Source organism: Myodes glareolus, chromosome 17 (genome assembly GCF_982192425.1).
Source record: "Myodes glareolus chromosome 17, mMyoGla1.1, whole genome shotgun sequence".
Classification (NCBI taxonomy): domain Eukaryota; kingdom Metazoa; phylum Chordata; class Mammalia; order Rodentia; family Cricetidae; genus Myodes; species Myodes glareolus.
In genome coordinates this window covers 15,655,522-15,672,579 of record NC_142042.1, presented here as the reverse complement: position 1 = coordinate 15,672,579, position 17,058 = coordinate 15,655,522, and the positions used below count along the sequence as shown (strand labels likewise).

The following is a 17,058-nucleotide window of genomic DNA, read 5'->3' as shown; positions in this document are numbered from 1 at the left end:
TAGCAGTACCATTTCAGTTAAACCATGTAGAATGGCACACTGCCGAAAGAGAAAAATGGTTATGTATGGTGTGATGATTTACAAAGAGAAAAAGTGAGTTCTTAATTTATGTTTGATGTATTTAACAGAATTCGTATGTAATAGGGGAAATGAGTATTTGTGTGGTTTTTCTTTACTTTTTTTCTGCTCCCAAGTCAATAATTTTAGTAACTTCTACCTAGTTTTTACTCTTTAATAAAATATCTTGATTTCATGCCAAGTAAAGAAGTCAGGCTAAAACAAATTACTAAATCCCTTTGATATCAAGGCACACTACAAGGCAGAAACAGATACCCCATATTCATTTGTTAATTATCCTTTGCCGGTGAAGAATCTGCTTGAATTTGGTATCTGTCTGAGGCATAGCATATACACTGTTATGAATACAACTCTTAACTCTTCAAATTTAAAAGGAAAGCATTTTTCCTTTTCTTTTGCTTCTTGAGTGTTAAGAACATCAGACAAAGCAGAGCGGTGGTGACACACACCTTTAATCCCATTACCAGCAAGCAGAGGCAGGTGGAGCTCTGTGAATTTGAGGTCAGTCTAGTCTACAAAGTGATTTCCAGGACAGAGAAACCCTGTCTTGGAAAAGAAGGAAGGAAGGAAGGAAGGAAGGAAGGAAGGAAGGAAGGAAGGGAGGGAGGGAGGGAGGGAGGGAGGGAGGGAGGGAGGGAGGAAACATCAGACAAATCAAAGATCTGAAATAGAGAAATGTTTGCTCTGAAACTCATAATTTAATTAGACATGAATCAAATTGTCTTGTGTGTGAAAATGACTACTTTCGTAAAGCTGTTGGTTTTCTTCATAAACTGTAAAAGGAGATACAGCTCTCTGAAAACAGTTTCTATGTTATATAATACTAAAATTATACTGCTAGGGCACAATTATGGTTAAAATCTTTTAGAGCAACAAAAGAATGGTACAGTACCTCATCTTTAAATGTGAAATTATAACTAGTAAGGCGATTATGCAATGCTATATTTTTCAGTACAGCCATTTTCTTTATCATCTTATCACTATGATATTTTTTTTCTCTCTCCCTCCCTTCTTCTCCTAACACCCCCATGAAAAAGCTTCTTATTATCCAAAGCTGGTATCAAACTCATTGTGTCACTAAGGATGGCCTTGAATTTCTAATCTTGTCTCTGACTTGCCTGGTCTAAGTACTGATAAGAACAGAAAGCAGGATAGTGTGCAGAACAGGCAAGCACTTGCATCAGACAAACTATGTCCTTATCCCAGAAGTTCTTTTAACTATTTTGGTACAACATGAAAGGAAAACACTTATTTAAAAACTAAATGGACCTTCCCCACACAGATTGCTTTTAGAAGAGCTGCTCAAATGTCAACAGTGTGATGAAGGTTTTTAAAACTGACTTTGGATACCACCTACCATCTTTAGCAGTGTAGTTATTACGTACCAGCTTTAGGCCAATATTTAACTAACTATAGACTAAAAATAATTTCTTATGGTTCCACCTAATAGAATACATAAAGTGATTACTAATAATAAGCACTATACAATGCTTGATAATTATAAGTGGAATGGATATTTTATAATTATAAGCAAAAATAACTATAAATTTCATATTTTCAACTTATATATAATTTTTAATTATTGAAAATAATTTGTCTCACACAATACATAGTTTACCCTCTCTCTACTTCTCCCAACTCACCCCCCAGATTCCCTCCCCCTCCGTTTCCCTTCAGAAAAGAGCAGGCCTCCAAGAGACAACAACCAAAAATGACAAAATAAGATACAATAAGACAATGCAAAAGTCTTCAAAGTATGCATCACTCTTGACCTAATAGAAAACAGTTGATCAGTCATGATGGGGCAAGCCTTTAATCCCAACACTCAGGAAGTGAGACAAAGAGATTTCTGTGAGTTCAAGGCCAGCCTGCACTACATAACAAGTTCCAGCCAGCCAGAGCTACATAGTGAGACGTGGTCTCAAAAAAATAAAAATAAAAGAAATTTTAAAATGTACTGCTTTGTAAAACCATGCAGGTATAACATATATTTCAGAACTACACAGCTATCAAATAAATAAGCCCATTATAAACTTTTCTATCATGTTTGTAGCTTATTTTCCATACACTAAATATTACCATACTCATTAAAATACAAGGTTTGGCTCGTCAGAATCCTAATTCAAACTTTTAGTTTGATAGACATTGAGAAAGAAAGACAGATAAAGGGGAATTTCCCAATTAGAAAAAAGTATGATAACGGTTGGGAACAGAAGGAAAGGAAGAAAATATTGGAAAAAGCCCTAGATTTTAATAGTTTTATGTATTATCTGAACATAAGCATAAGACTCTTTAACAAATCTTATCAAAACCTTCACAACTGAGAAAATGCTAATAAATACTACTCCTTAGACAATAAGGTAAGATAGATATACCTCATTGCCCAGGTCTCTGTATTAATAATAATAAAAATGTTAGTCGTGTAAATTATAAAGTAGAAATTATAGTATACAGATATGAAATCAGAAAAGAATAGTGTGTAACAGGGGCCAGTGGAGGATAGTGGTGACAAATGAGTGACAGCGTGGTATCCAGTCCTGTAGCAAATAAAGTATGTCAGGGTACTAAGAAGGAATTCTAAATAGTACAGACAATAAAAAGCAAAGCAATGTCCTTGGCTTACATAAAATTTGCATTTTAATGTTAAACACAGGATAACAGAATTAATCATGTCGCAGGCATGGCTGCACAAACCTAGAAATATCTCACCACTTAGAAGGCAGGAGGCAGGAGGATCACAAATTTGAAGCCAACTTAAGCACATAATAAGGTCAAAGACAGTCTGGTCAGACAGCGCTTTAAAAGAACAGCACTGTGAATGTGAAAAAGATATCCATACCCTGTATGAACTAATTAGTGGCAGTGTTATGAAGGGGAGAATTGTTGCTATTTCACTTGGGACAGTAAAAAAGAGCTTGCTGTGACATGGTTGCATCTAAGAACCTAAAGGAAAAAAGTCATGAAAACACTTAGGAGAAGAAAATACTTAAGACAAAGGCCCTGAGTGTGCTAGCTATATTCAAAGGGCAGGAAAAGGTCAGTGATGGTACAGGACAAGGTGAAAAAGCTGTTTTTAGAAGATAAGATATCCAGGGATAAATTTTCTGGGTTTACCAAATCAGAATCAGGACTTAGGATTTTGTTTAAACTAAGATAGAAAGTTTTGGGGTTTGAGCAGGAGGTTGAGAATATCTGACCTAATATTTGAAAGGGCAACTCTGACAATATCACATACAGGCATAGTGGTTACTAACATACAGAAACCAGCAACTAGACTGCTGAAGAGGACTTGATTGCCAAACTGAGAGTAATCATCCATGTTCCAAAACTTATTTCCTCTTGTGAATTTCTTATGAATAGCACATTCAATTCAATCTGCCTACATGCCACTAACGGTCAGTTTTGACTGTGTTCTTCCTCATCCAGATACCAATAGCATGATTCTATGTTCTTTATTTTTACTGCTGCTTCAAGACACATAAAGTCATTTAACCTGGACTCCCATAAAAACAAACTACTCAAACTTCTGTCCTCCCCACACATGCAACCAACCCACTTGCATATGTACTTGGAGATATGTGCATATCATACACACAAAAAGTAAACTTTACTTACTCTTAATTAAGGTTAAAAATGGTACTACAAATTTGGTTATAACCCTATCAATGACCTCAGTGTCTTAACCAGGCAACTCATACCACCATCCCTAGAAAGTAGTTGCCTTTTGTTTGTGGAGACAGTTTCATTACATTACATAGCCCATGCTGGCCTTATAGTTATGATTCTACTGCCTCAGCGTCCTAAGTGTTGGGATTATAGGTATGAGCCATTAAGCCCTGCTGAGTTTAGTTTTTAAGTATCAAATTGTCTTTCATATTCCACAGTTAAGATTTAAATAATTTGTTACAGAACTTCAGTGGTTCTTCTCCAGATTTCCAGAGTCAAGCCACTACTATTATTTGCAATTCCCTTTTTAAGAAAGGTCTTCTAAAAGCTTATATCCCAGTACCTACCATGAGTATTAAACTAGATCCTTTCAATACTCTAGAGAATTTTAATTCAATTTTATCTCTAATCTCATAAAAATGTACCTTGATCCTTTGAGAAGTTACCAGTTAAAATCACGTCTAGAAAGAAGAAAGATGTTAAGACTATGTTGGTGACTACAGCAAGCAGCTGCTAATAGGCTTTGGTCTTCTAATTAAGTATAATTAATTAAGAGATTTCCTAATTATAATTCAAAAGCTACTGGAATGTAAATATCTGTTTGAATACTATGCTTACAGGTCTGTTTAGTTTGGACCTGTGGTTTTTGTAATTTAGCCACGTACTTCTTTGATTTTAGTATGTTCATAACACTGTTCAATTGGTATATAATAGTTCTTAGTCTTACCATTCTCCAAGAACTCTAGGAGAAAACAATGGAATCTATGGTCCTTTTATCCACACTCTAAAGGGATCTCTTAAACCCTTCAAATTAATCCATCAACCTAGGATTTAAAAAAATCTTATGACAGACAGCACTAACTGGCTTAATTTAATTTTAAAATGCTTGGCATCATGTAGCAGAATATTTCATAATAACTTTTCATAAAAATAAAAAATTTCCTATACTAAAGGCCAATATTAAAACCGCTAAAAGCCAATAAAACTGGGTACATTAGCAAACATCTGTATTCCTAGTAGTTGGGAGGTCAAGGCAGGCGGATTGTGGGGTGAGGCCAGCATGGGCTATATAGGGAGACACTGTCTCAATAAAGCATTAATCGGAGATAACTTGGTGAATTCAGAGATTTGTAGTTCCTCAAGATGCTGAGAGCAAGTGACAGCTGAGTGTGCGTTTCTAACCAAGATCCACACCACCAAGGAACACCATAGAAGAGGGAGTGAAAAGACTATAGTATTTGGACAACAGAGAGATGTTAACTGCCACCTTTGAGGCAAGACACTGCCACTGCAAACATAAACATAAAACCATGGCAGCTTGGGTGACTCACACAAGTGTACACCTTGTACAAGGCCTATCAACAGAGGCACAAATAAAGTGTTCATAGGGCCCTTTCCCAAATGAGCCACTGGCTACTGAGAGATTTTGGAAGCACCTTTAGTTGTACGCTCAATGTTGAGTGAGACAAGCTCCCTTCAATGGATAGTTTCACCTAGTGATTGCATAGATGGCTCTGGTTAAATTCACTGGGTCAAAAAATAAAGCAAAACTGACATGAATATCAGAAAGGAACTATAACGGAGGATATTGATAGGAAGATAAAAACAGGAATTTATAATCATTATTATAATTTTATCTCCAAGGTTAAAGGTTAGTGAAGCAATAGTCTATCAAATAAAAACACACTCTACTAAAATTTTTAATTTTATATAATCTATCTAATTTTCATAATTAACCTTAAAATCTTGCTTATTATACATATCTTAGCTCAGTGAAAGAGTGGGATACAAGACATTAAGAAATGATCCTCTCCACTCTCATTTCACATTCTTTCCAAGCAGAAATACCAAACAGCTCTACACACACACACACACACACACACACACACACACACACACACACACACACACACACACACAGAGACAGACAGACACTGGGGCAAGTGAAAAGGCTTAGAGCAAAGAATACTGATGTGGGATTCCCCTCTGTATGCTGTGAATAGCATTGGTTAACTAAGAATCTGTCTTGGGCCTGGCAGGGCAGAATAGAGGTGGCAGGGAAAACTAAACTGAATGATGGGAGAAAGAAGGTGGAGTCAGGAGAAGCCAAGGAGCCACAAGAGGAGAAAGATGCAAGATGCTAGCCGGAACCTTACTGGTAGCCCTCAAGCTTCATGGTAAAATATAAAATAATACAAATGGGTTAACTTAATATGTAAGAGATTACCAGGAATATGATAGAGTCATTGGCCAAGCAGTGTTTTAAATAATATAGTTTCTGTGTGATTATTTCGGGGTTGAGCAGCCGGGAACAAAAAAGTGGTCACCTACAATAGGATACCTGCTGCCAAACCTGATGACCTAAGTCTGACCCCTGGGACTCACATGGTAGTATGTGAGAACTAACTCCCACAGCTGTCCTCTACCTCTACACTGTTGGCCCTCTGCTGTGGGCTCAAACACATACATACAACACAGAAAAATAACACATACGTGTAAGCTTTAGAATACAAAGATATCTAGAGATAAGAATCTTTAAAATAACTAAGATTAGATAGGTAGAATTTATAATAAACATACCCCAGATTTTCAGAATCATAAAATCTATGAAATTTTATGTTGAGAAGAATCATTAGTATAATATGGATCAGAGGTTCCCAACATTTCTTTTTCCTGCCACAGTATATTTAAAAGCATATGCTCCCTTAACACAGATTTTCAAATGGTAGTTACAATATTAGAATCGCAAGAATATACAATAGTAAGTCATGTAATCGGTAATTCTAGGATGTTGGCTTTTCACTTGCCCTTTCCCAACATCTGCTAGTGGCTGGAAAATTCTTATAGTCTAGATTCTTTTGGGGGAATAGATTTTTTTTTTGTTTATTTTGATGTGATTTTAGGTTCACAGAAATGTCACAAATACAGAAAACTAGGTTTTGAGAAAATACAGAATTTTTATGCTATTGCTTTTAAAAACATTTCTTTTTTTTTTCTCTTTTCTAACTTTGAGGCTAAAATTGTCTTAGGATCATTATATACTGTGTTAAACTCCAAAATTATCAACCCAAACTAAAACTATATGAAAAATGTGTCACTAAATGGAATGAAAAAGATGTTTATTTGCAGTGGGAGCGCTTTAGAAAGTGGTAATCACCTGTTGACCTCAGCAGGGAACTCACATTGCCAGAGGAAGCAGGTCCATCATTCTGTGAAAATGTGCCAATGACAGTCAAAAGACTCTTACTGACACCGGGGTAGCAAATAAATTTTAGGGAGTAGGTAAACTCATAAATATGGAATCTACAAATACCAGGGACTTTACTTACCTTTGAAGAGCCATTTGAGTACATCTGTATCATGTTCTCTGCACCTTGCTTTACTTTAAGCTCTATATCCAGTTGTTTCTGCAGGGCCATCAATCTATTGTTGCTAGTAGAACTACGAGAGTCACTATTTGGAGTATCTGGAGTCCTTGGACAATCTGTGTATAAAATATTATGATAATGTTACTAGGATCAACTGCTGCTTGAAACTGGATGTCAGGGTGAATCTGACCTGCAAGTGTGAACATGGCACAATAAAACCCATTATAAAGTGATACACGTTAATAAAAAATATCATTGAAGATAAAATCTATAAGTTAATATATTCAAAGAATAAGAGTTTGAAATAATTTTCAAGCCACCTAAATGGAATTTATGTTTATAAATAATAAAAAATTAAATAATTCAAGCAAAGGAACTACCTGAGTGGCAGAACTAACTGCTAGTTCAGTTTTATACCCTATAGATCTAACCATTTGGGGCCTGTCATGGTATAATCCCCATACATATGACATTGAGGCCACTGTGGGCTACAAAGTGACCTTAAAATCAGTCTATCTTAAGCTGAATGTATCCAAGGCTTTTTCAATATTACTACTTTTAAATTAAATCACAGCAATTTGACTACTCCATTCAATAATAAAATTCTCCTTTGTCACATTATTGATAAGAGAATAAAATATCCAAATATTGCACAAATTCCACCCTGGTGATTCTCTATAAACAGAACTAAATGAGTTTTAAAAGGTGGTGCTAACATTAAGTGCTAATGAATTAAGCGTAAAAATGTGCACATTTTGTTTTATACTGTTCAAGGCTATTGATGACATCAAATTTTGTAATAGGTAGGAGTAAAGAGACCAAATATTTATTATGACTATGGCGTAGTGTACAGAATATTGTGCTGTTTATATTTACATTAAAAAGTATAATTGACTTCAAAAGTGACTGTTTGGCAATTGACCAATAATAATTCGACCATGTCTCTAAATGTTCATATTGACAGTAACTAGTTTCTTTCATACCCACACTTGTTCTCATATTTAAAAACAATAGGCAGGACAAACAACTAGGCCAGACATAGAACATTACACCTGTAATCTTGTCAGGAAGAACAAGAATACCTTGACTTCAAGGCCTGCTTGGACTACAGAGCAAGATTCTGCCTCAGAAAAAAATAAAAAACAAAACATTTATGTACAGCTTACTAAATACAATTACTAATCAAAATGTTTTTAAAATATGAGCATATACAAAACCAAGATTGTCCAACAGGTACAGCACTCACTATCATGGCTGACGACCTGAGCTCGATCCCTAAGAGTTACACGATGGAAGGAGAGAACCAACTCCAAGTTGCCCTTTGACTTCCACATGTATACTGTGATATGCATGCCAAAATCCATACACAAACCCAGAACACACTCAAATAATAAGTGTAGCAAATATAAATGAATAAACAAGTGTCAATCTTCATTAGAAGCCCTAAACTATCACATTCACATTCCATTAAGAAAATTAGGGTACAAAAATTAGTTAAGAAACATGTTCCATGCCATATAGCTATTAAAGTGGAAAAATCAGATTTTAATTTAATCAATTCTATTTTGACCTCTAACCTATTGATTGCTGTGCTATGTCGTGTTTGGCATGTATTCTGTTATGCCTTTAAAGGCCTATAAGCAACTATAATACATTCCGTATATGTATGAATATTTATGAAAACAACAGTATAACCATGAATCACTTGAGTATGTATGCTACTAATCCTTAAGTAACATTTGAGACAGATATTACCTGCTTCAAGACTTAAACAAAGCCATAGCTAGAATTTACTTTAAGAAATAGTTCTATTTTAAGTGAATTAGCCACATTCATTTTAAATACAACACATTCTTATAGAAGAGTGACATAAATGTACCTATGCTTTCAAATTAGTACACAGGAACTATTGACCATATGCAGTACAGGGGATAAAAAGCACTTAGATCTAGCTGGGTGTGGGGAACACGCTTTTATTCCCAGCATTCTGGAGGCAGAAGCAGGTGGATCTCTAAGTTTGAGGACAGGATGATCTATGGAGAAAGTTCCAGGACAGTCAGGGTTATATAGAGAAACCTGGCCTCAAAGGGAGAAAAAAAAGAAAAGTGCTTGCATTTAAATCACTTTAGACACTCAAATCACACAGAATCTGGGACACAATTGCCATAAAAGCATATTTAAATTAAAAAAACTAAAGTGGATGGAGAGTACAAAGCCCTCTGCCGAGGAAAGAACAGGAATGTGTTGTTTGTAAAACTACGGATGGTGTTTAGCCTGGGATGAGGGGAGAAATGATCCCTGTCTAAACATTTGCCTGTAAATGAAATGAAAACTGTCCTCTTGATGTTTCCACATGGGTCAGAGAATCAGTGGGTAAAAGTAGTGGGGACACAAGCTGTATCATAAGATGAATTCCTTGTAGTTAGGGTTGTTTAACAACAATATAGCTTGCCTGAAGATGTAACGAAGTTCCCTGTAGGTTTGGAGCTTGTCCTGGAACTAGCTCTTGTAGACCAGGTTGGTCTTGAACTCACAGAGATCTGCCTGCCTCTGTCTCCCGAGTGCTGGGATTAAAGGCATGCGCCACCACTGCCTGGCCATATATACAAAATTTTATATGTTTTGGTAGAGACAGTGTATACTGAATTCCTGTATATTACTGCAGGTTGGCTCTGATATTGAACTACTCACTATATGTAAAGTTAACGAAGTAGTATACACTGACTTCGGTCTGAAGAACCACAGGAGTAAAGGAAAAGAACAGGTGAGCCAGAGTTCTAGAGTCTGTATCACAGGGCTAACCTTGTGGCTGTTAATAATCGGTGTGGTTATGACTACATACTTAACATAGCTGCACTGCAGCTATTATGAGGAGCTTAAAGCACACTAAAGGTAAAATAAATCAAATCAAGGCTCATGTAAGCAGTGGACAGTCCTCTTCACTTAATCTTTACATAAGTAATTTTCTAAGGTCACAAAAGCAAGCACCAATTTTTAGTATGTTTTTTTTAATGAGATGCTGCTGCTGTATTCTCTCTCTCTCTCTTTCCCTCTCTCTCTCTCATCTTTTCATTTAGAAATGAGAGAAATTATAGCTAGTATGTGGTCTGTCATGCCTGACTTCCAGCACTCAGGCAGCTGAGGGAGGAGGATCACTGTGACGCTGAGGTCAGCATGGGCTAGAGAGTAAGACCTTACTGAAAAGAGAATGAAGGGATGCAAATTCTCTGCATGCTTCCTGTTTGCTTGTTTCTCATTTTGTCCTTGGTTACTGGTAACCGGCAGCTTTAGAAAATCATTTCCAGTGTACTTGCTAGTATTTCAAAACCGTGGTAACAAAAAGTCTTCACCAATGTTCACTGTGCATAATAATGAAAATTTGGGTTGGTGAGATGGTTCAATGGAAGGAAGCTTGCATCAAGTCTGCTGACCTGTATGTTCAAGGCCAAAGACCCTTACTCCTGAAAGTTGTCCTCTAACCCCCATACATGCACCCTCCTTCATGTGTATACAAATGACATAAAGAGATGTAATATGACCAGGTGGTGGTAACACATGCCTTTAATCTCAGCAGTCTCTAATTAACCACTTGCAAAGAAAAATTACCTTCCCCAAGGGAGTCTCACTGGTATACACACCCCTACACACAAACATGTGTGTGCAATAGGGAGAGAAAAGAGACAAAGCAAACATAACTGCAAGGGGAAAAAATGGGAGTTGTGATTAATGGAAGAAGCTGAAGTAATATGTAGAAATGAAAAGTTAAATTTATGCTCTGGCAATGCTGAAGCATGCATGGGCAGCCCGTATATGGCAGTTCTGTTGAACTTGTTTCTGTTTATTGGGTTTAATAGCCTAAGTTGATGAGGATGACTAAGCAGGTCTCTTCCTCAAGAGGGCACCAGATCTTATGACAGATGGTTGTGAGCCACTATGTGGTTGCTGGGAATTGAATTTAGGACATTTGGGAGAGCAGGGAGCGCCCTTAACCGCTGAGCCATCTCTCTAGCCCCAAAATAATATGTAGATGTCTCGTGATAAAGGGAATATCTAACATGTTACAAATCTGTGCTATATTTTATAGAGAATATATATATAATAATATATATATAGAGAGAGACCACCTGAAAACATAAATAAGGAAACAATAGGATCAAAACATTATTAGAAAGCCAGAATGAGTTTTGTACTTATAATCCCAGCACTCAGGAGTCAAAGGTCACTGTTAGTTACTACCAAGGCTGAAGCCAGCCTAGGCTATAAGATCCTGCCTCACAAAACAACAACAAAAACACAAGGAAGCAAGCAACCTATCCAAACCAACTTCCCCACTGCATACTTTGTTAAAAATAATGCTGATAGCAATGTTTAAATTGAAATGAAGAAAAACTGGCTGTAAAGAAAATACAGATCTGATAAGGACAGAATCAGGCCTTGGTGATCTGAATGGGGAAGTGAAGGTGGCCAGAAAAATGATATCCATCCTAAAAGCCAAGTTTTAATTATGGCCACTGATGTCATTATCATGGAAAATGTAGGCAAAAATTTAGAAGTGGACTGTATCCCTTGGAGTTCATCAAATGACCCTTTCCTGGGGATTGCCTAAGACCATCAGAAACAGAAATTTACAATTCAAAACAGTAGAAAACTTACAGTTATAAAATAACAATGAAAATAATTTTACGGTTGAGGGGGTCATCACAACATGAACTGTATTAAAGGGTCACAACATTAGGACCACTATTCTAAACTTTTGAACTGTCTCCAGTATAGAGATCTGGTACTCACAGTGGTGTGTCAGACCATGCTGGAGTTTATGTTAACAAGGTGTTTCATTGTAGGTCCCTAAACGGTTTCATGATGGGGGATAACATGTCTAGAATAATTATAACATAGGGGGTTGGGGGGCTATATATATAACATATATCTTATATGATATAAGACTATCAGTACAGCTCAGAGAACATATCCTGGCTAGAGACACAGCTTTTGAGTTACCAGAAAATAGAGCATGATTAAAATATCTCTAGGGATGGAACTTCAGAAGGCCAGAATATATTGATTTGTGATCAGCCATCCCCACCACAAATTTGTAATACGTTTGATATGCTGCTTCTGGTGCTTTTCCTTTTAAAGTAGCATTTGTAATGCACATGCATGTGCACACATGCAAATGTATCATAATGGAGATGTAGATGGTAGAGGACTAATTGTAGAAGTCTGTTCTTGTCTTCCACCACAGAAGTCCTGGGGATAGAATTCAGGTCACCAGGTAAGGCAAGAAGTCTTTACTCCTCTAAGACATCTTGCCGTCTGGCTTCTGGCATTTTTATTTTAACAAAACCACAACTGAGTGCTTTGAAGAAATTAGCGGTTTAAAACACGGGAATATCTTTAGGTCAAATGCTTCCCTGATCTTTAAAAAACATTTATTTTTATTTAATGTGTATATGTGTTTTGCCTGCATGTATGTAAGTTCATCACATGCATGCAGTGCTTGTTGTCGGCTGGAAGCGGACACTGGATCACCTAGAACTGGAGTTACAAGTGGTGGTGAACTGCTATGTGGGTGCTAAGAACTGAACTCAGGCCCTCTGCAAGAGCATCAAGTGTTCCGAGACATCTCTCTAGTCCCCACTGATTCACTTTCCTTCCCTGTGCTAGAAAACTTTTCTCAAGATTTTACTTACATCCACAGAGGTTTCATATTCTGATCAGCTGAGCTTAGGTGTTAATAGCTTGACACATAAGCTATTACAAACATCTTGTTCACAAAATACTTCAGTGAAGAACATACTGTCTAGCTTCTTTTTCTTTTTAATAAATAATAAAAACAAAGTATGAAGGTCATCCAAGTGGTAACCAACCATAAAGCAATGGAATGATCTAGCTATATGACTACTCAATCATACACAACAACCTTTGGTCTTCATTTATAGCTAGCTGACTCTATGTTCAAAATTCATCAAGGTGTATACTTGTACAGCTTGAGTGTCTGCTTATGAGACAAAGCTATTTACTCACTTAAAACAGTTAAGAGGTAGTGTGGGAGAATTGTCTGTATTCTGTCAATCATATTTTAATAAAACACTGATTGGCCAGGCAGGCAGTATAGGCAGGAAAGCCAGACAGGAAGTGGGGGTGGAGCAAAGAGACTGGGAGTATTCTGGAAGCAGAAGCTCCCTCCACCACTCCTGCGCAGACCACAGAAGAGGCAACATATAAGCTGACAGCTGAAAAAGGTACCAAGCCACGTGGCTAACATAGATCAGAATAATGGGTTAATATAAGCTATAAGAGTTAACAAGAAGCCTGAGCTAATGGGTCAATCAGCTTTATAACTTATAGAGATCTCTGTGTGGTTGATTTTCCTTGGGAGTTGCCGACTGTGGGGTACTGGGCGGGAGCAGAAACCCCAACAAGCCGGCCCTCGTGTTACAAAGAGGAAAGACAGTTGAAACAAATCAGGCCAAATCTATATTAATAAAAGTACTATACGAAAACACTACTTATCTATTTCCTTAAGCGGCTATCTATCTACAAGTCCACAAGGTGCTAAGTACTACTTACTAACCAACATTTTGGTTTATACTTGGCACTCACAAATGGATTTTAAAACAAAGTGCTTCAGGATCTTGTCATATGTTAGTTACCTGCGTATATTTCCTCCAAAACCCAACTTTTCTACTTAAACAGGCAGACAGACTTACCTCTTAGAATCACCTGGAACTTATCAAAATATAATGGAGCTTTAGTATTTTGTGTATTCATGATGAACTTTGTCAGATGTTATCAGTTAAAGCAATTTTGCTATTTAATAAACCAACACCAACTCTGGTTAAGTTTCTTACTGTATTACAATCAATGGACATGGGTAAGATTATCGCTTTTTGATTCAGGCGAACCAATGCTGATAATTAACATCGTTCAGAATTGCTACCATGTTGCATCTTATTGTTTGAAAGCTGTATACTGCATCTCCTAGAAAAGGGAATTTCATTCTGTATATAAACTCTGTGCTTAAGGTATATGCAGCTTCTTAAGTTCTCCGTAAATGCTTTATCCATCTGCTCATTTCTCTAACCTCAACAACCACGACATTCATTAGACTGGCTGAAAAATAGACCTGCAATGCTAAATGCTGGGAAACATATTACCATATTACAGACTCCCTATGCATTGTTGGTGAGAAGGAAACATAATACAGTTTCTCTGAAAAATATTTTAGCAGTTTAGTTTGAAGACAATATATATATATATATATATATATATATATATATATATATATATATATATATATATATCACATTGTGTGGTTTGAAAGAAAACAGTACTTAAAGGAAGTGACACTATTAGGAAGTGTAGCATTGTTGGAGTAGGTATGGTCTAGTAGGAAGAGGTGTCACTGTGGAGGCAGGCTTTGAGGTCTGATACACGCTCAAGCCATGCCCAGTATCTCGGACCACTTCCTGTTGCCTCTGAGTCAAGATGTAAGAACTCTCAGCTCCTTCTCTAGCACCATGTCTACCTGCATGAGGCCTTGCTTCCTGCCATACGGATAATGGACTGTAAGTGAACCCTAATTAAACGTTTTCCTTTTTAAGAGTTACCATGGTCATGGTGTCTCTTCACAGCAATAGAAACCCTACTTAAGACAAACAAATATTTGCAAACTTAGTCCCAGATGTTTATCAAAGTGTAAACTTGCTCATACAAAATTTCATCCACGAGTATTTATAGGCTGATGATCGCCTAAAACAGATCAGTAACTTCAATATCCTTGGTGAATGAATAACCTGTGATACATATATACAACTGACTACTCAGAAAAATTGTAAAATTACTGATGTATATATCTTAGATGAAGCTCAATGGCAACATGCTAACTCTAAAAGTCAGTTTCTAAAGGCACATACTTTATGACTCTATTTTTATAATATTCTTAAAAGTAAAAATGATTGCCATTGAATATGGTCTTGAGGAGAAGAGTACGTACAAGGTTTAGCATTAGGGAAGTTGGGGGACGACGATAATCAAGACATTGTTTTCTTCTGCCCAAAGAACGGTGCCACGCAGTATCCACATTTTCAGTTTTCTTAACACATCAAGTAAGGCATTAAAAACAATCCCTCACATACATGCTCACAATCAACTCACTGAGTGACTGATTTTTGAGGCTTCCTCTTTTCTAGTCTAGGTTATGGCAAGTTGCAATAAGTTAACTAAAAGGATGATATAGAAAAACAAACAAACAAACAAACAAAAAGAACAAGCAAAAACAAAACCAAGTTTACCATATATTATAGTAATTTTTTAAAGTACATCAAAGAATTCAAGTAGTGGAGCTGAAATGGCTCAGCAGATTAGAGTATTTGCTGCTCTTGCACAAAGACCCAGGTTCAGTTCTCAGGACCCAAATGGAAGCTCATAGACTAATATTTTCTCTCCTCCTTTGGCATCAAACAAGCATATGGCACACAGGTGGGCAAAATACTCACACATTTTAAATAAACACCACATTTAGGTGACAATAGGAAAATTAAATTTCTATTGCTACTGTCTAAAAATGGTTTAACAAATTACGCTTTAGTCATTAAAAAAAAAGATAAGATTAAGTATCTCAGAGAAAGAAAAAAAAAACCCAAACTTCAATTTTGTTAAGTACATACTAAGACATCTGCATGTGTGTGTACTAGATATTAAAGAAAATAAACACTAGATTAACAAGTATAATTATTCATTATATTTTGAGGGTATGAGAAAATAGAAAAATGATGAAGATGAAAACGGTGGTTCAGGGAGAAAGCTTAGTGGATAAAGGCACTTGGTGTTAAGGTTAATTAGAGATTAATCCTCGGATTATAGGACATGTGCATCCCTACCCCCACACACAACACAAGAAACAAATATTTTTTAAAAAAGATGAAAACAGGGAATTTAAAACATGCTGTGTGTGTTGGTTTTGTTTTTGAGACAGGGTTTTAGGGTTTCACAATGTAGCCTCAGTCTCCTGGATGCTGGAATTAAAGCTTATACCACCATGCCTCACATGTTATTGTTTTTTATTGAGACAGAGCTTCACTGTGTAGCACTAGTTGATCTGCAATCCACTATGTAGCCTAACCCAGGCTGGCCTGAACTCCTGATCCTTCTGTCTCAGCTATCTAACACGGCACCACAAAGCCCAGCATAATTTTCTTAATTTCTTTAAGAATGATTCATTTAAGATACCAAGACTTAGAAATGGTTCTTTCCCAAATAATTCATTTTGGAGTGTCAAGCGCTAATTAACTCTTAGACTGCAGCTCCATTTTACAGAGACGGCTAACCTTTCATAGATAATTCACTTAGCTTCAACTAACCATACACTTGTAATTTCTATGTGAGCTAACAAAGAACATTCCATGATATAAGTTTTTTAAAGTTTTATTTTACTTTTAACTGATGAATAACCATTGTATACAGTATGATGTTTCATTTCTACACCACAAATACCCAAATCAGGCTAATTAACCAGCTCCTTGTGCTCTATCTCTGAGTTGAATGTTTTTAGGTTAGGCAAATGATCTGATATACAGTACTTGTCACTTTATATAGCTTACTCTACCTGTGATAATGTCCACTAGGTCCATACATGTTTCAGTAACTGTTTCCAGCTATTTAAGGGCTTAGTGGTATTCCCCATTTATATAAAACATGTGAGGGTGCAGTGGTACTGACCCTTGAACATGGACCTTGTGCTTGTTAAGAGTATTGTCAAACGAGCTATATTCACAGACTGAAATTTTACTTTTAATCCATTTGTTTACTGATGACCACGTCAACTGTGCCCACAGCTTAGATATGGTGGAAAATATTGCAAGAAACATGGGGGTGTGACCATCATCTCTTTGATGTGATAATTTTGACTCCTTTGATCAAAAACCCAGAAGGAAGACACACTACT

At 36.5% G+C, this 17,058-nt stretch overlaps 1 protein-coding gene across 2 annotated transcripts in view; it reads right to left on the bottom strand.

The window, feature by feature from the left end:
• The window catches only part of Pkn2 (protein kinase N2), a 99,242-nt gene that overhangs the window by 41,783 nt on the left and 40,401 nt on the right, over positions 1-17,058 (bottom strand). For both annotated transcript variants that reach the window (XM_087897485.1, XM_087897486.1), the window contains exon 3: positions 7,074-7,228. In XM_087897485.1, coding sequence (XP_087753611.1) covers positions 7,074-7,228 — 155 coding nt within the window. The remainder of the gene's footprint in view (positions 1-7,073; positions 7,229-17,058) is intronic.